A 19,258-nucleotide genomic window follows, 5' to 3' on the forward strand; every position below is an offset into this window, starting at 1 on the left:
CCGCAGAGAAGCCGTTTTTGTTTTATTTTTCCCAGGGCTGTATTTAATAATTTTTAATGAATGTGAACACATTTATAAAATAATTGCTTAGTGAAAATAAATAAAAAAATATTTCACAGCTCTAGGAGGCAGATTGAGTTGCAAACCTTTGCAACCCAGATTATCTGCAGTGTTTGGAAATGTGCATGCGCTGTCTCTCATTCAGTTACTACAGTGGCTTGCCAAAATGATGGTTAGTGCAATTCTGCATGATCTGCAAAACTAGAGCCCTGTAGAGGTAAAGACAATACTGCAGGTACCAGCATACTCAGGCCTCTTTCAAGAATTAAAGACTGTTCCCATTGTTACCATAGCAGTTAACTTGTTAATATTGACTGCTTTGCACTATATCCAATTGTATGTTTCTGACTCAAGCAGGATTATGGAAAATAAACATTTGGGTTGGGAGGCTGAGTTTGTACACAGCTTTAGTAAGTGATGCGTTTGCCAGGGCATTTCATCGTTAAGCCACTGTTTAGACATCACACCAAAGCTGAATGGGAGTCACACAATATGGTTTGAAAGATTGATTGAAAAAAAGCAGATGATGCTTCATGTCATTTTGGTTCTCAAAGGACTGAGCTTCTGTGAAACAATACATGCTTGTTACCATTCTTCCAGGACATTCTAAGGTACTTAACAGAGGGATCGATCCGTTTTTACTAGGGCAATTAAATTTCTTGGCGCTACAGCCAGGAAGACTGAATTTTATTGTATGTGGTAATATTATTCCTTATTCAAGCAAGATTATGCCTAGCAAACCTTTAGGTGGGAGCTTTAATTATACATTCTTGAAATGCTATGTTTACTTTTAGGAAATAACTGTTTATTTCATGTTCTCTTATTGCTTTTCTGATATTTGATCATTACTATGGGGATGCTGTTGGATCCCAGCTGGCAAATAAAGATGCAGCTCCCTGCAGATTTGCCACCTGTGTAGGAATTAAAAATACATAGATACATAATCCTAGTTAATTATTTTTATATAAATCTTTTGATAAGGATTCCAGCCTACTGTATGTTTAAATGCTAGTGTTTCAGTTAGTATCATTGTTATAGGTTTGCTTGTTCTATATTTACTAGTTTTTATTTTTAAAATGAAATTGTATTTTGTGCAGCGTATTGAACATTTTGAATGGAGTTTCCTAATCGTTTGACCTTTAACAAAACCTTAACGTAGGTTTGTTATGTAGATTGTGTGGGGTATCCTCAAGGGCAACATATAAAAGCTGAGGTTTGAAATAGTTTAGCCTTGAAAATCCTAAAATTCCTGGCTTCAGTGTCTTGGGCATTTGCCCTGAGCAAAAGGGGCTACTAACAAGTCTGACAGACACTGAAGAAATATGAAAAGCCTGGATGCAGCTTTAAAAACAACAATGAGCTTTCATTTAGTAGATTATACAGACAGCATTAAAGGGAAAGGAGGAAGCATTTGGTAACAGGAACCTCAAAATTCTAGAACAGTCATTCCCACCATTGATCTATACACTTGTGCTGGTACTTCAGCCATCTGTGACTGGTACAGAGTAATGACCAGATTCTGTGCTGGACTCTGGACTGCAGTCATTGCTCACCTCCCTAAGAACTGTGCTTTTAGTGGTGCTTGAGCACTCTGAACCCTAATCTTCTGAAAAGACCTATACTGGAATCGTCAGAGCTTCACTGATATCAGAGAGAATACAGTGAGAGGATGGAGGGGCACTGGTTGTTCCAGACAAGTCAAACAGTTGCCCAAAGAGTTTGGGAACGACTAGCCTAGAAACCACAAGCTGAGAAAACTGCAAAGAGTACGGCGCATTCACCCGCTTGGGAGCTGGGTCTTCTTCGTTCACTACAGCCTACTGGGGAACAGCATCTAGTGACCTTCTGAACCAGGCTTTCTGTTGTAGGGGAAGATTTGGGGCTTGCACAAAAGGAGAAGAAAGAGGGGTCTGGACATTGCTGTGATAATTTGTGTGGAACTCTGAGTGAAGTCATAACCCAGTGGCGGGGCATTAACCTTATCACACACCCCTGCTGGGGCTATCAAACCGAGAGTCAAGTTTTACCACATCATAGAAGAGACTGTTGCCATTTAAAGTGGGGTTTTGTGTATGTGTATACATCTAGAGTACATAGGTTAGTATGTCTTTTCACCTGGGTATAGGAAATAGCATAATGATTGCTTTAATATATTTTAAAACCTTTCAACTCTTCAGTATATTTTGAAACCTGCTACCACAAGTTCTCTCCCACTTTTAGCTGTTTCTGAGACAGATACAGCTATTTTGTTTGATTTGGTGTTTTGTGTGTGTGCCCTTTGAAACAGTTTAGGTCAAGATAAAGCTACTACCCCAGTTAGGGGTATGTTACTTATTAGGAGTCCCTCTGGTAACTGGGTGGGAGTACTCAACCTCACAGATGGATCTGACATGGGTAAGAGCAGCAACTAGGGAGGAGGTACTGTGACAAGAGGGTGAGGCAATTTGGAAGCTCCCTTGCTATAGGTTCCATTGTTCAGGCTCAGTCCCGAGGTCTCACTAGCATATGTGACATCCCTCAAGAGGGAGGGTAATTGGGTTACAGCCTTAAAGCCAATCCCAGAGTGTTCTGGGGACCCAGAAGGCAAGGGGGTGCTGGTATAGCCTTGCTAGATAGACCAGGGTGAAGGAAGTCTCCTGGAATTACTCATGTCCCACTCTTTCCCACAGGTGGGGAACTACATTCACCTGTACCCCTGGGTAAAGCTGGGGGCAGTGAGAGAGCGGTTGCTTCTTGTCCCATTGAGATAACATAGGTTGGGATAGGGTCCCATTTTACAATATATCTTCTCCTATCCCCATTACCCTGATTGAGTATTGAGTACTGTCTATTGTTTTGGTTTTTTTCCTTTCTGTGGATACTTTATAGTGATTTGTTTTTTTTCAGTTGTTCTCATGTTATTGTTCAGAAGCTGCCTGCTCTCTCTTCCCCCTGTTGAACAGCACCCATAGTGGGCAAATGGCTTTCTCTTAATGTGTTTTTAGAGTTGAACTAAAAGTACAGGTGTTATGAAAATATGCTGTTCAACACATACTCTAGCAAGTAATCGTCCCTGGAATTGCCTCTGAAATGGCAGTGCACTCACTTGGAACTCTGAAAGGTAAACCTCCCAGCTCTTTGCTCCACTGTTGGCTGGAATCAGCTTTGCACCACAGAGACTGCTGGTCCCCACCAGCTGACAATGAAATGAATACTCCGCAGGAGCAGAAATGATGGAGACATTAAATCTAGCGACCACTTGGTTGTCATGTGCAATCTCAACAGAATCTAAAGTAAACCATTTTCGAGCAGAGCCTGCATAGAACTTGTTGGTCATTAGAAATCTAGAGAGAAGAAAAACAGAATAAATAGAGTCAAACTGACATAGAAAAAGTTATAATATTCATTGGTGTGCATGCTTAACCCACAGTAGAATCCAACAGGGACCATCACTTGAAGAAGAACAGATGGCAGACGAGATTAATCATCACTAGCTCTTTGCCTATGAGACTGCAGTTAGTATCTCCTCCTGCAGGAGGACTTGTCATGAGTGAAGTGACTTTGTTAATCTTGTTTTACCGCTTGTTACAGTTTTGTATAATAAGCAATATTTTCGTAATTTGAATGAGCATTTATTGTTTCATTCTGCAAGGGACTGCTATAGTGCTGTATTTCATAAATTACTGGCAGTTTATAATCACTGATGCAGAAGCTGAAAGATTGTCAGCAGAACTGCATTATTTTGCAATAAATATTTTTATGGGATTTTTTAAATAAAAGTATTTTTATGAAGGGTACAGACATGAAAACCACTTTGATTTATCATAGGAAACTGTTTCTTGGTTCAGATGACTAAATGGCCATTTGCATGTTCAAATAGAATCTTAGAATATCAGGGTTGGAAGGCACCTCAGGAGGTCATCTAGTCCACCCCCCTGCTCAGAGCAGGACCTAATCCCCAACTAAATCATCCCAGCCAGGGCTTTGTCAAGCCTGACCTTAAAAACCTCAAAGGAAGGAGATTCCACCACCTCACTAGGTAACACATTCCAGTTCTTCACCACCCTCCTAGTGAAATAGTGTTTCCTGATATCCAACCTTGACCTCCCTCACTGCAACTTGAGACCATTACTCCTTGTTCTGTCATCTGCCACCACTGAGAACAGCCTAGCTCCATCCTCTTTGGAACCCCCTTCAGGTAGTTGAAGGCTGCTATCAAATTCCCCCTCACTCTTCTCTTCTGCAGACTAAATAAGCCCAGTTCCTTCAGCCTCTCCTCATAAGTCGTGCTCCAGCCCCCTAATAATTTTTGTTGCCCTTTGCTGGACTCTTTCCAATTTTTCCACATCCTTCTTGTAGTGTGGGGCCCAAAACTGGACACAGTACTCCAGATGAGGCCTCACCAATGCCTAATAGAGGGGAATGATCACGTCCCTCGATCTGCTGGCAATGCTCCTACTTATACAGCGCAAATTGCTGTTAGCCTTCTTGGCAACAAGGGCACACTGTTGACTCATATCCAGTTTCTCGTCCACCATAACCCCTAGGTCCTTTTCTGCAGAACTGCTGCCTAGCCACTCAGTCCCTACTCTGTAGCAGTGCATGGGATTCTTCCTTCCTAAGTGCAAGACTCTGTACCTGTCCTTGTTGAGCCTCATCAGATTTCATTTGGCCCAATCCTCTAATTTGTCTAGGTCCCTCTGTATCCTATTCCTACCCTCCAGCGTATCTACCACTCCTCCCAGTTTAGTGTCATCTGCAAACTTGCTGAGGGTGCAATCCACGCCATCTTCCAGATCATTAATGAAGATATTGAACAAAACCAGCCCCAGCACCGACCCTTGGGGCACTCCACTTGATACCGGATGCCAACTAGACATGGCAGCCTGAATTTATACCTGAATTTATACATGAAGGCACAATTCTCTCACTCTAGGTATGTTTATAACCCCCATCACTAAAATATGACCACCTTCAAAGTATTTTAAAATAGAAAAATATTGAGCTAGTATGGACATTTCCCTCCTTTGGTGGACCTGCAAATTTGTACCATGTTGCATTCAGGTAGTCCACTTCTCTCATATTAAATATATTCTCTGTGTCAATTGTGTTGCTATTGGAGATTTCACACTTTTCTCCTTATTTTACCATGCTCAGTATTTTAATTCTACCTAGTTTAAATTAATGTTGTCTCCAGTAACTTGCAATCACAGAGTCCTTGGGGCTCTCCGCTGAGGGTGGCTATAAATTTGCATATTCTAAGCTGTCTGCCCACCATGAATATTAGATGTGGACTTTGAGAATTTTAGGTGGTGTTTAGGTGCTGCTGCAATAGGTGCCAAACAAATCTATACAAATCTAAACAAATACAAGTTTAAACAAATACAAGTTACCAAAAAATCAAAAACAAAAAGCACATTCAAAATAAAATATGGGTAGGTAGTAATTTTTGTAGTAGATAAATAGGTAGCAAGTAAAATGGACACAACATATCAATTGTCTGACTAACAAAGATGATATGGCTGAAGTATCTATATGAGAGCCAAAAATAGTCCTTATTGTGAGCAGGAAACACCTTATTATAGTAGATTCACGTCATGAACAGGAATTGAATCCCTTCACAACATTTTTATTATTTGTTGTTCGTATTACAGTAGCACCTAGGGGTCCCAGTCACACACCAGGACCCCATTGTGCTAGGTGCTGTACAAGCACAGATTATCCTGAACTATGTAAGTCACTTATCTCAGGGCTGTAATCACTATTAATAGAGCAATTGTCCAATAAGAAGCCCCGAAAGACCAAACAGGGCCACAGCTTTCAACAAAACACACTATCAGTTTAATGAACACACAGTACTTGAATTGTTAATTCTACATGACCAATACCAACACCAGCAATAACTAAGTAATGGGTAAAGGCGAATGGATCAACTTGACCACTCAGACATGGTCCTTCAAGGTATGCAACATCCTCTCCCACCCCCGAATGGCCAGCCAGTTCTGCTGGCCTGTGCATGAGTGAGGTTGCAGTCATGACTCTGCCTACTCACTGCTCCTCCTTACTACACCCCCTTTGGGTAATGTGTATCCCTACAGGAATAGCAAGGAAGCAGTCCCTGCACTCCTATGGGTACAGGTATTGCAATTCTGATCAGCCTTTGCACAGACTGTGCATAAAATGGAACAAGTTTCTTATCCTTCTGCTACTGTTTGCTCCCACCCAAGGCTTGGCAGAATGTAGCTCTCCTTTAGGAGTCATAACTCAACAACCAAATGAACCAAAGTGATGCAGAATGGAGAGGAAGGGGAGACTGTTTTATAGATATTTATATGGCTTTTGATGCAGTGCTTAGAAAATAGCATTGTTGGAATAAACAAGGTGAACAAATGGAACATATTCCCAAGTCATGGAAGATAGTCCACAACAACTTCTGATTCTTGTAAACATGCACTATTATTTGTATTGCAATAGTGCTGAGAGGCCTGATAAAAGATTGGGACTGTTCAAACACATTTTAAGAGACAGGCAGGAAGCATCAAGATAATCAGCTTTGAAATATCAAGGTTTTTGTATAAACCAACAAAAATGTTTAGTTGCACTTAAAATAAACCAGTCTTACTTATAGCTTGGAGGATGACCATCTCTCAAGCTCCCAGATTAGTTTCCCAGTTCTAAATTCTGTCCTCTCTTAGGTTACCAGAAACCTTTCTTTACAAAGCTCCATGGAGTAGGCCGCCAGCTTCTGACTGAGGATTCTTGGCTCACTATCCCATCCCTTTAAACATGGGCAGCAGAAAACTTCAGTGAGGAATTAACGTCTTACCTTTTGGTGGTACACAAGGAAACTGTTCATAGTGGAAGACAGAGACACTTTAATACTTGATTCAAGGATTCAGTTAGCATGGGGTTCTAATAATCATTAAAATATGGTTCTATTGGGAAACTAGTCAACCACCTGTTTTGTCCCTCAGATTTCAGACCAGATTTTCTCAGCGTAAGGTTTTCCTAACTGCGAGTCTTGAAAACTCAATCCAGGATCTGAGTGTCAAGCTGAGTACTTTTTTCCATGCATCCATCACCTTTAATAACAATTCTGCTGGCCAAATTATGCCCCCACATTAACCTCCTTCAGCCCTAAGTATCTTTGAACAAGTTGGAATTTAGTAAATAAGTCTATTTATGATCTACAAGAAAGAAGAGAACAAGTTTGACACTCATATCCTAGATTGAGTTTTCAGGACAAGCAGTTAGCCTCTGCGGGGCTCAGAGGAGTAAAATGAAATAATTCTCTTTTTGTCACTGAAGTGAGCAGATATGATTTTGAATATACACAGACCTTAAGAATTGTTGAGGTAGCATGTGCCATTTTACTTTGTGGCTTTTCAGAGAAAAACCACACTTTGAACTGTAAATAAAATTATCAGGAGAAACCATTCTCTTTAGTGGATGTCCCGTCCCTTTTTTATTGTCTGTCTCAATTTCTTCTTATGAGACTAGAGTCTCTCTCTTATGCAGTCTTGGAAGAGCAAAAAACTTTTTAACAATGCCTAAATAAACATGACCCAGATAATCCCGTCATATTTGCTGTATGCTGAAGTTTAAAAGACCTTCTGAAATTCTCTAAATTCTGTGGTGGTCACCCCTCTTTCACTTATTGTTCTACCTGAGGCTGTTCAGATAGAGGGCATCAATGTTTTATTATATTGTTGCATGTTTCTATGAGTCCTTTTCTCACTGTATTAATAGCTCTTAGAGCCCCAGTGGAGGAGAATGTAAGCTTTGTAGTTTAATACCCTTTCTAATTCTATCCTATTTTCATGTACCTTAGATGGGGCTTGCTACTTTGTTTTCATGCTGCCAGCCAATAATTTCAGTTCTGCTTTCAATTATTTACTCTATCCAATTATTTTCTTCCCTTAGATTTCATCTTCTTAGGCCATCTCCTAAAATGTATCCCAAACTAATTTCAGGTGAGCTATGTCCTTATTTATATCATAGAATTTTTAAAGCCAAATTCTGTGCTCAGACACGTGCACGCAACTCCCACTTCACTGGCAGTTATTCACAAGCCTCCAAGATAGGATTCGGCTGTAGGTTTCATAGTAACCTTTCAAGCACAGGCAGACCCAAGATAGTTCCAAAAAGGAGCTCTAAAGAAGGTGCCACTTGGGTGGAGGACAGTGGCTCATCCATTCCTGGCAGCTTGTGGGACTCCTCTGCTGGAACTCCTGGTGTTTGGATCTCAACAGTATGGGGTAAGCATAACTGGGGAGAAGCCATTGTCAATACAATGCCCCTTATGGACCTTCCCGATTCACCGTTTCGAACATTTAAAGTGGGGTTTTTGTGCAAGACAATGGGTGTGCAGCCAATTAACCTCCTAGGAAGCTGTGCTGCTATAGGGGATAGGTCTGGATTCATGTAGCTGCACTTTGTTGTACCCATGGATGCTTAAGATCTGTGGGGATTGCATGTCACAGCCCCCTTCTGCTCAGTGACTCAGAAAGGAAGCCCTTAGAGGGAGACATTGAGGAAATTCTGTTAAGTGATCCCTTTAGGGTATCCTGTGGGCTTTCTCCTCTTCCATAGGTTCAATAAAGTGGTTGTCTCGTACAGGGCTGTGAACTTGTAGTATAAGTAAAGAACAAGGAAACCTTAGGGCTTGTCTACACAGTGAGTTAGTGCGTGGCAATCCAGGATGTGAATCTACAGTACACTAGCTTGCCATGTACTAACTGGCCACCTGGACCCTGTTACTGTGCACTGCAAATTCAGGGGATCTAGTGCATGGTAGTAGAGTCCACACAACCAGTTGGTATGCAGCAAGCTAGTGCACTGTAGATCCATGTCCTGGCTTGCTGTGAACTAACTTGCCATGTAGACAAGACCTGAGTTTTAATCCTCAATTAGACACTTATTCTGTCACCTTGGGGAAGTAATTTAACCTTTCTAACCTTCCCTATCAGTGAAAAGGAATGATGATAATTACCTCACAGCATGTTCTGAGAAGTGCTTAGTTAATGTTAGTAAAGTATTTGAAGACAACAGATGGTAAGTACAGTACGTATAGTTAAGTGTTCCCATACTTATTAGGAAGGGTTTACATTTGCAGTTTAGCTATCTGATTAAATAGGAGCATGATCTAAGAGAACCACTGGGAGCATGTCTGCCTCCTTTATGGCAGGCTCCAAGAACACAAAAACATATTCTAGACTGAGGGAGAAAACATGCTCCTATACTGGGTGTTCTCCAGACAGCGTTAATTTACACTAAAATCTTTCCAAGTTGCTTTACATTTCTTCTTCTCTAGATGAATCTGGGATTCATGGTCATATTAAAGTTATCTCCAAATAATTAATAAAAAGGACTGATTTTAGCAAACAGATGACTACACATAGGTCTGAATAATCCTCATTAAGTCCATATGCATGTATTAAATGTCACATTTCATCTTCTTATCCACCTCCATTGAAATCTGACATTAACTTTTCACATTCCAGAGTCTTCTGTTTCTATATTAGCATTCCCCTGGGTTTGGATTAACTGTTGTGAAGTCTAACAAAATTGCCTCTCCCCCGACAAACAGTCTTTTAAAACTTTAATTCTCTTCAGTTCAATTAATTTTCTGTGTTGCTGACATAATACCAGTCCAGGTACGTCTTTTAAATGCTTTAAGATTTATAGTATTTTGTAGGAATCTTTACCCCCTATGTATTCTAGGAAACATATGGTTATGCTCGGGGTTGAATGAAACCTTGTTGAAGTTGATGGGTTTGACTCTTGCCCTTCATTCAGGATAACTGTAAGAAGCAGTTAGGCGCCTATATGGAATAGGATAGCTGAAACAATAGGAACCACCACCTAAAATACAGGCCACATACAAGGCTAGTCAGAAACTGAGCTTTGTGGGTGGAAGCTAAATGCAAATGCAGGGGGCTGGGCATTGTTTTGGGTGGAGGGGGTGTGTGTGTGTGTGTGTGTGTGTGAGGGCTACAGAGAGGGTGTGCGCACATGTACATGCAACAAGCTGCCAAAGAATAGGCAGACAGAAGTGGCAGAAACAACACAGAAACGCACAGAGAAGAGAAGCACCAGAAACAGCCAAAGAAGTGTTTGTAGCATGAACCTGAGAAAAAGCCAAGAGAGAGGTTTTGGGTAAAGTTCTGGCTTGAAAGTGGTTTGGAACTGAGAGCAAAGAAACTGTCTCCTGAGACTGGGAGTGGCTAAGTCATTATGCAAGTTAACCTATTTCCCCTTGTTTCCCCCCCCCCCCAGACGTTCTTGTTAATTTGTGCTGGATTTGTGCTGGAAATGGCCCACCTTGATTATCATACACATTGTAAGGAGAGTGATCACTTTAGATAAGCTATTACCAACAGGAGAGTGGGTCTGGGGGTGGGGGGGGGGAGAAAACCTGGATTTGTGCTGGAAATGGCCCAACTTGATTATCATACACATTGTAAGGAGAGTGATCACTTTAGATAAGCTATTACCAGCAGGAGAGTGGGGTGGGGGGAGAGAAAACCTTTTGTAGTGGTAAACACCCATTTTTTCATGCTTTGTGTGTATAAAAAGATCTTCTATACTTTCCACAGTATGCATCTGATGAAGTGAGCTGTAGCTCACGAAAGCTTATGCTCAAATAAATTGGTTAGTCTCTAAGGTGCCACAAGTACTCCTTTTCTTTTTGTCTCCTGTTGTTTGCTTTTCATTGTGTTTGGGGAAACAGCCCTTTGTACATTCCTTGTAAATAAACAGGATTGAATCAAAAAAATACCTGATTCCATCATTAATTTCTCCTCCTAGCAGAAACAACCTGCAAGACCCCATATACTGGGTAATCAGTTGGGTCAAAATGGGAACAATTTTAACTAAAATAATCTCCCCTGTGCTATATTCTCCCTTACAAACATCTTTTTTTAAAAGAAAACATGTCATATCATTGCTATGAACTATCACCTATCATGATTGCTATCAACTATCATGATGACTGCACGCTCCTCTCTATATCCTGGACATTTCCCCTTCCTTTTAAACTCACATCTCTGACTGCCTCTATGACACATCTCCTTCTGGATGTGTCTCTGCCAACCTGAATTTAATGTGTCAAAAATGGAACTCAATTTACCTTCCAAAACGTCTCCACTTTTTCCCTTCTCTGTAACCCTCGGCAAAACCCCAGTTCACCCAGGTTCAGAATTTGCTACCATTTTCTTCTCTATTCCCACTTACAAAAACCTTGTTCAAACCCTGATACCCTCCAACCTTAACTATAGCAAGTTTCTTCTCTTTGGCTTCCCTAACCTCTTCCTAGTCTTCCTCTGTCTTTCCCTCTTCAACCCATCCAAAACACATCTGCAAAAATCACCTGTCTTGTCTGCTGCTCCAGCCACTTTCAAATTTACATTCAATTTAAGCACCTTGTCTGTAAGGCACTGTACAATCTAGCTCCTGCATACTCCTCTGCTCTCATCTCTCTTTGCACCCCCAAGCTATAGAACTCCATCGGAGTTAGAGAATCATAGAAATTTGGGTTCAAAGGACCCTCAAGAGGTCATCTAGTTCATCCCCCCATTCTGAGCAGGACCACATATACCAAGACCATCCTTGACAGGTGTTTGTCTAACCTATTCTTAACCTCCCATAATGGGGATTCCACAATATCTCTAAATATCCTTATAGTTAGGAAAAATGTTCTAATATCTAACCTAAAATCTTCCTTGCATCAGATTAAGTTGATTATTTCTTGTCCTACCTTCTGTTGCCATGACTGATCACCATCCTCTTTGTAACAGCCTGTAACATATTTGAAGACTTATTGGATCCTCTCTTGGTCTTCTCCTCTCAAGACTAAACTCACCCAGTTTCCCTCATAGGTCACATTTTCTAAACCTTTTATTACAATGGTGCCCAAACTTTTAGTCTGGCACCCCGCTCCACCAGTAATGGAAAGCGTCCATGGGTCCCCCCCAGGGCTGGGAGCAGAGTTGTGGCTGGGCTGGGGGCTGCAGCCAGGAATCAGGAGCCATGGCCAGAAGGCAGGGGCTGAGAGTGGGAGCCGGCAGCCTGCCATGCGCCCCCTCCCGGACATTCCTCTGCGCCCCCTAGGGTGGCATGCCCCACAGTTTAGGGGCCACTGTTTTATCATTTTTGTCATTCTCCTCTTGAGTCTCTCCAATTTTCCCCACATCTTTCTTAAAATGTGGTAGCCACAACTGGACACTGTGCTCCAGCTGAGGACTCACCAGTGCTGAGCAGAGCAGAATAATTACCTCCCATTTGTTACATATGACACTCTTTTTAATACACCGCAGAATGATGTTAGCCTTTTGCATAACTGCAACACGTTGTTGACCCATATTCAATTTGTGATCCACTACAACCCCTGGATCCCTTTTTGCAGTATTTCTGCCTTGCCAGTTATTCCCCGTTTTATATCAGTGCATTTGATTTTCTTCTTTCCAAAGTGTTGTACTTTGCTCTTGTCTGTATTGAATTTCATCTTGATTTCAGACCAATTCTCCAATATATCAAGGTCATTTTGAATTCTAATCTAGTCCTCCAAATGCTTGCAACCCCTCATCTTGGTGTCTTCTGCAAACTTTATAAGCATACTGTCCAGTCCATTATCCTAGTCATTAATAAAAATGGAATAGTCCCGGATCCAGGGCAGATGGTATCCCTATGTGACCCCTCTAGATACATCCTCCCAACTCAACTGTGAACCATTGACAACTACCCTTTGAGTATCATCTCTGTACTACTACACTTTGTAATGGCTTCATCTAAGCCACATTTCTCTAGTTTGCTTAGTTTGAAGGCAGTGTTAGTAAATATTAACCTTTTATTATTTTTGTATGTTAAACTCTTATAATTCTTTGCATGCTGACTACATTCCTGGAATCATCACTGTATTAGCCAAAAGTGTATCTGAATTTTAAGACTTCATAGTGTTCATTCTGAAACTGAGCTAGTGTGTGATCAAATGAAAGAATGTGTACAATTTTCTACCAGTACTGATGTTCAGGAAGGGGATTCCTGTAAACTAATAAGGATGTCTATCATCACAAAAGTATGTTATAATAAATAAGACTAGGTAATTGATACGGGATTATTATAATTCTATTATGTTCTGTGCTTGATAAGCAACATTTGTTATCATAGATGTTTTCTGTGATTTATGAAATAATGACCCATTGAAATATGTTTTTAACTCATTAGAAAGGCTTGTTCAAACAGGTGTTCTTACAGATAACAACTGGGTTAGAAATCCCTTTAAGTTGATCAGTCAGGTAAATTAAGGTACCAAAGAAGAAATTTCATAAGTAATTAGGTAAAATGAGATATCAAAAACAAAACATAGTGAAATCAGTTGTGGGAAAGTAACTTTTCCCTCCCCACAAAGGAACTTCTTTATCTCACATCCTATAAAAGGTGAGAGGTTTGAGGAGTTAGACTGGGAATGAGCAAACTGCCAGCATTCCACTTCTTACAGAAGAAGAGAATGGGGTGCCACCTTTTCATCATTCATAAAAGGTGGTAAAATATACTTTCTTTCTGTATTCTGTATAGAGCTGAATTAATTTTTGACTAATAATCTGTTAAAATAATTCCAACTGAGCCAGTTATTTGACATCATGAATAATTATTACATTTAAATATGCAACAGCAGTCACCCACTCACAGAAGATGTTCAGCACCTTGCAGCACTGGGCCATTAGACTGTAAATTCCGTTACTGACTTCTTTTGTTTCATTTTGCGAAACACTGAATACACCGATAGTGCTCACTGAATAATAAGCAAGCACAGCGATGGATATGGAACTACTGTTTAGATGTTAGACTTACTTACACATCACTATATTTATTCTGGCTTGCGGAATGGTCCTACAATGGATATGATAAAGTAAATGATTCATAAACCCAAGATCAGCATGGGAAATGGGTACACTTTTGACACTGCTAGCAATAGGAGACTTCATGTGCCAATGTCCTATGAACATAATTGTTTTGCTACACTTTTTTTTTTTAATTAAGAGAAGACCTTATCTGTGGACATCAAAAAGGCTTATGGATCTTTAAAGTTACACGTGCATCCTACACTATATATAAGGGTCTATCCTATTGGTTCATGATTCTTCCATGCACTGTAAAAAGAGTCAGCACAGAGAAACAAAAACTGGTTAACTTATAACATTTTTGAAAGATATCAACATAACTCTATGACCCATTATAACCTTATTTCAGAAGAGAAATAGTGAATTTAAAAAATGGCATTTGCACTTGATCCTCTTCTGTTTATGTACTAATTTACAGATGTTCCTCAAGTAGAAAGATTTTATGAATAAACCATAAAGATACCTTATTTTTAGGTTGTTGATTCCATCCACTAACCCAGTATAGTTCAACGACAACCTGCAAATAAAGAAATATTTTAAATGTTACAGTGTGTCAGTTTAAATTAGGGCATTGCAACTTCTTAAAATCAAACTCAATTTTCCAAACCAATAGATAACTACAAAGAAATTACACAGCAAAAAGATAAAGTAAACTGGACAAATATGACAAACATTTCAAACAGAAATGCTTCATCTCCCCCCAGCGAGTGCTTTAAAGGAATGGAAAACAGAGAATGCAATGACAAGAGACCTTGTTCTATGAACATACTCACAGCTGGATTAATACCACGTATTGGCATGGCTTCACCGTTGGGAAATCTTACAATGAAATTGCTGTCTCACTAATGCTACTGGAGGTTTCAATGGTTGTAGAAGAGAGACAAGGTGCTAACAGAAGATGAGATACAGCAGCTCAGAGGCACTGAGGAAAGTAAAGATAACTATTCTAGCCAAAACTCATTTTAACTCTACTCTCATAAGCAAACAAGGAAAAACAGTAAAAGGAAAACAGTCCTAAAAAACAGAAACCAAGATTAAATGATTCCTGTGGTGTTGCCTCTGTCATTTTCCTACAAGAAAATGAAACTTGGGGTATTTATCCAAGGCGGTTTATTAAATTAGCATTAGCCTTTTGAAATTTCACTACTTCTGATTAGCTGTTAGAATCACATCATTTTATGATACGGATCTTTGTCCCACTTACGTTGCATTGGTGGCTGAACAAACAGATGAACTGAAGTCCACCTTACGGGACACAAATGTTAAATTTGTCAAATCCACATGAACTGATTTGTTGGCTGTGAGGCTGAAATTACTGGCATAAAAGAGGATGCATGTGTTAGTTCCATTGGTCACATTCAGTGGATAGTATTCATCTGTCACTTGTGCTTCAGTGGCCATGAGTCGCCGTCTTGATTCCAACACTACATCGGGTCTTCTGGGAATCTGGGATAACAGCACATTACAATTAAATTACTAAACAAAAAGAAAATCGGGACTAGAACACAGAACTTTTCAGCACTATATTGTCAGTTTGAATTCCGCTCAGGATTGCAATCACCAACAGTTATTAATATCTTATGGCTGTTCACCAACCTCATTTCATATAGACCACTGGTTTTAAGACCAGTTTCCAGTGGGCCGGTATCCACATCACAAAACCAGTCCCACTAACACTAGCTCGGCAACCTTGTGACAGTTTTAGCAACAGAAGACTACATGGACATGGAGTCTACCCTATCCTTTCACCTCTCCAGGTGGCTTTTCCAGGTCAGTGTTGAGTTTCCAGCACAGTGGCTGGGCATTGTGGGGAAGTTTGTGCTGTCACTGCCCATTGCTATACCTGATGTGCGTAAAGAGAGAACTCCACTCTCGGGCACTGCTGATTGAGAACATTTCATGAATCCTAGTTCACACTGCTGAAAACTTTTAAAATAATGATAAACAACAACTGATGAAGGGGTGCAAAAAAACCCACAACCCAGCATAGAGAAAAAAAGAAGAATGGCTACATTCTATGGTCTCCACCAGCCTTGGAATAGTAGTGTCCTTAGGGGGATTACCTGGGAGAATGAATTGATTTTTTTAAAATGTTGATATAAATTCAGTTTTTTCTCTTATAGAATGGCAAACAAATTTCAGTTAGCCAGGCTGAAGAGATAGGTTTTTCTGGGGTTTGTTTTTTTTTTTGGCATGCCATTAGTTTAAAAATTGCTTAAATTTTATATTTTTTGTTTTAAAAGCAGGCTATTAAATCAATGTGGATTAGGCTCCTCTAATGTTTTCTGGAAAAATAATTTTTAAAATGTCCAGGGGTGCAAGATGTTGAGGTTTGATAGTATATATGTTCACTGCACATGCACTGCACTAGCTCCTTAGCAAGAGGCTTCCCAGGATTCCATTTGATAGATAATATATTCTAAGAAGTGTGCCATAGGCATCCTGGGTGAAATCCTGGCCCCGCTGAAGTCAGTGGCAAAGCTTCCATTGACTTCAATGGGGCTATGATTTCATTCCTTCTTTTTAGGCACTCAGACAATACTCTACATCAGCATTTCTCAAACTGTGGGTTGAGACCCCAAAATGGGTCACGACCCAATTTTAATGGGGTCGCCAAGGCTGGCTTAGGCTCGCTGAGGTCCAGAGTCAAAGCCCAAGCCAGAGAGCTTCAGCCCTGGGCGGCGGGGCTAAGGTTACAGGTTGAAGCCCTTGGGTTTCAGCTTTGGCCCCCTGGCCGGGGGCAGTGGGGCTTTGCCCCTCCCCTCTTCCCCCCAGGGGTCAGAGCTTAGGCGGGCTCAGGCTTCAGTCTCCCCTCCTGGGGTCCTGTTGTATTTTTGTTGTCAGAATAATACAGAGTACTGGCTTTTAAAATATAACACTGATCCTTTTTGATCAGAGCAGCTAGTTCAGGGCCATGGGGATGTTCCAGATGGAAGTAGAAATTGCAGGAGTCTGGTATTCTTTGATGTATTGTTTATTCCTTGTTTATTTACAAGGAATGTACAAACTCCTGCTCCTCTGAATGCAGGAGGACCCAAGAACAAAAAGAGCAGTTACTTAGTTTATAACCCCACGCCTTGTTAGCCAACAGACCCAAAAGTTCACTGTCTAGCTTTTTCCAGCATCACATTGTTCTTACCTGTTACTGCTTGGCGTTCTTGCTTTTTGCCTCTCCCTCTCTGTTTCTGTGTTTTCTGCCCTCTCTCTCTCTCTCACTCAGACACACATACCTGGTCACATGCTCAGTGGAACTTCCCACCCTGCCCGCATGGCGATAGCTTCTCGACAGACACTATTAGGCCTTGGTTTAGGTGCAGCCCCTTAAGTGTTTCTTAAAACTATCTTAAGTGAAGGGTGCATTAACACATCAGTTTGAATGAGGTTTTATCTCACCCCATAACATTTCACCCAGCTCATAATAATGTACAATATTAACCCACATATTTTAAATGAAGAAATATATCTCCCCTAAAGAAGAGGAAAATATTCAGTTTAATATAAAACTTTAAATCTGTCCCTAGGTTTCTCCCCCCAAAATATAATTATTTTATTTTTGTATTGAGAAAAAGATCTGAAGACTAAATTGTATTTTGTCTAACAATTGACTGCACATTATGGGAGAATGGGCCCAGCATATCACCTAAAGAGGGTTTTTAAAACCACTTGCTAATAACTGAAAACAAGACTATAGGAGACAATGACTAAGCTATGGGGATTAGTTGAGTATGTTTGGAAAAAATATAAATGATACATTTTCAGCAGACTAAAGCTTTATTTCCACTGCTGTACTGCCAATACTTTAACCAGGGGATCTTAGAGAGATTTTCCCCTTTATCCTCTGAAAAAGCCCATATATCAAAGGTGCATTTGCCTGCAGAATCTATCAGTTTGTTTCCCTATATCATGCCCAAGAAAAGAGACAACACCACTTGGCAAACAAACATATTTTAAATGCACTTTGCCGGAATGCTTACACTTTGTTGTTGAAAATAGAGACAATATATTGATAGTATAGCACAGCATTCAAGTGTTTGTGCTATTTAAAGGAGGGCAGAACAAATAACTTGTAGGGAAACCTGGAGGTGCCCTGTCTTGGGAAAGACTCAAAAATACCTATTCTTATGTAAGATGTTTATGAGCCCCAGGGATAAGTCATTTGTGACAGGAATGATTTAGCAGGACCGAAAGAGGGAATTCATTCCTTCAGAGGCAAGGAAATCAACCTTCAAGCTGATGCTGGAATTTTAAACAAAGGGCCCCTCCAGAAAATCACTACCTATTTCTATTTCAAACATGCATTTATTGTTCCTTTGTTTTTTAATTTTATGATGTATCCCCTGCTGCAACGAACATGAGTTTCTCTGGTTAGAACCATCCTACCCAAACTATACATTTAATGATAACTACAAACAACAAAATCCTTACTTGGAAAATTGGTTAACATTATACTGTATTCTCTTAAATGAAATTTAGTCTCCATGTTCTAAATCTTTAAAGGATATTATTATTTTTCTTACCCTTTATCTTTCTGTTGGGCTTATCAATAACAATTCTGATCTCACATGCACAGTAAACAATCACTGTAGCTGACTGAACAAGGCGTATAATGAAAGGGATGCACTTTGCATCGTCTTAGATCAAAATTGGGCTGACCTGGTAGAACTTAGTGTGGACTGAAAGTAAGAAAGGACCCAATTCTTCCCTTTGATCTGCATTGTTTGACTCCTAATTCAGAATAATCTGTGCTTTTTTTAAAAGGAAGAAAGAGCCTCAGAAGAGAACATTTGACCCACTGACATTCCTCTCTCCTTCAGAATGGAGCAGATCCTCAGATCCACATAACTGGTATTTTTCTGGTGGCTCTTCCAAAAGAGTGTGGTTCATAGAGCTAGGGCAATGGGGTCCTGATCTATGATTAGGGCTCCTAGGCACTGTGGTGCTACAAATAAATAATCAAAACAGATTTTGGGCCAAAATGATTTTTTACACTTATTGTATACGTGCAAGAGAATACAACAGAATGGAAACTACTTATAATAAATGTAAAGAAGAAGTACAAAAATAGTGGGGAAATAGTTATATAAGAAGATTCAAGGATTGTCACTGTGTGTGTCACTTTTTGAAGCCCAAAATGTCTGAGTCAGTGAGGAGCAATGGAAACAGCTACAAGCATGGTGGAGGGCTCTTTTGGTTCAGAATATCAGCAGATTGAATCATCACTGGGATTTGCAGGCTGTTACCATCCAGTTTTTAAATTCTCAGCCATTTGACTTTACAAATTACACCTGTGCAGTTTACAGCTGCAGTTAGTCATATCT

The 19,258-nt window shown here is 40.2% G+C and overlaps 1 protein-coding gene across 1 annotated transcript in view; it reads right to left on the reverse strand.

The window, feature by feature from the left end:
* LOC141980761 (V-type proton ATPase subunit S1-like) overlaps positions 1 to 19,258 on the reverse strand; it is a 77,745-nt gene that overhangs the window by 1,326 nt on the left and 57,161 nt on the right. Inside the window, exons 8-10 of the mRNA XM_074942347.1 lie at positions 15,145 to 15,386; positions 14,404 to 14,457; positions 3,146 to 3,383 (exon numbers count right to left, since the gene is read on the reverse strand). Coding sequence (XP_074798448.1) covers positions 3,146 to 3,383; positions 14,404 to 14,457; positions 15,145 to 15,386 — 534 coding nt within the window. The remainder of the gene's footprint in view (positions 1 to 3,145; positions 3,384 to 14,403; positions 14,458 to 15,144; positions 15,387 to 19,258) is intronic.

This window comes from Natator depressus, chromosome 1 (genome assembly GCF_965152275.1).
Source record: "Natator depressus isolate rNatDep1 chromosome 1, rNatDep2.hap1, whole genome shotgun sequence".
In the NCBI taxonomy this organism is placed as follows: Eukaryota; Metazoa; Chordata; order Testudines; family Cheloniidae; genus Natator; species Natator depressus.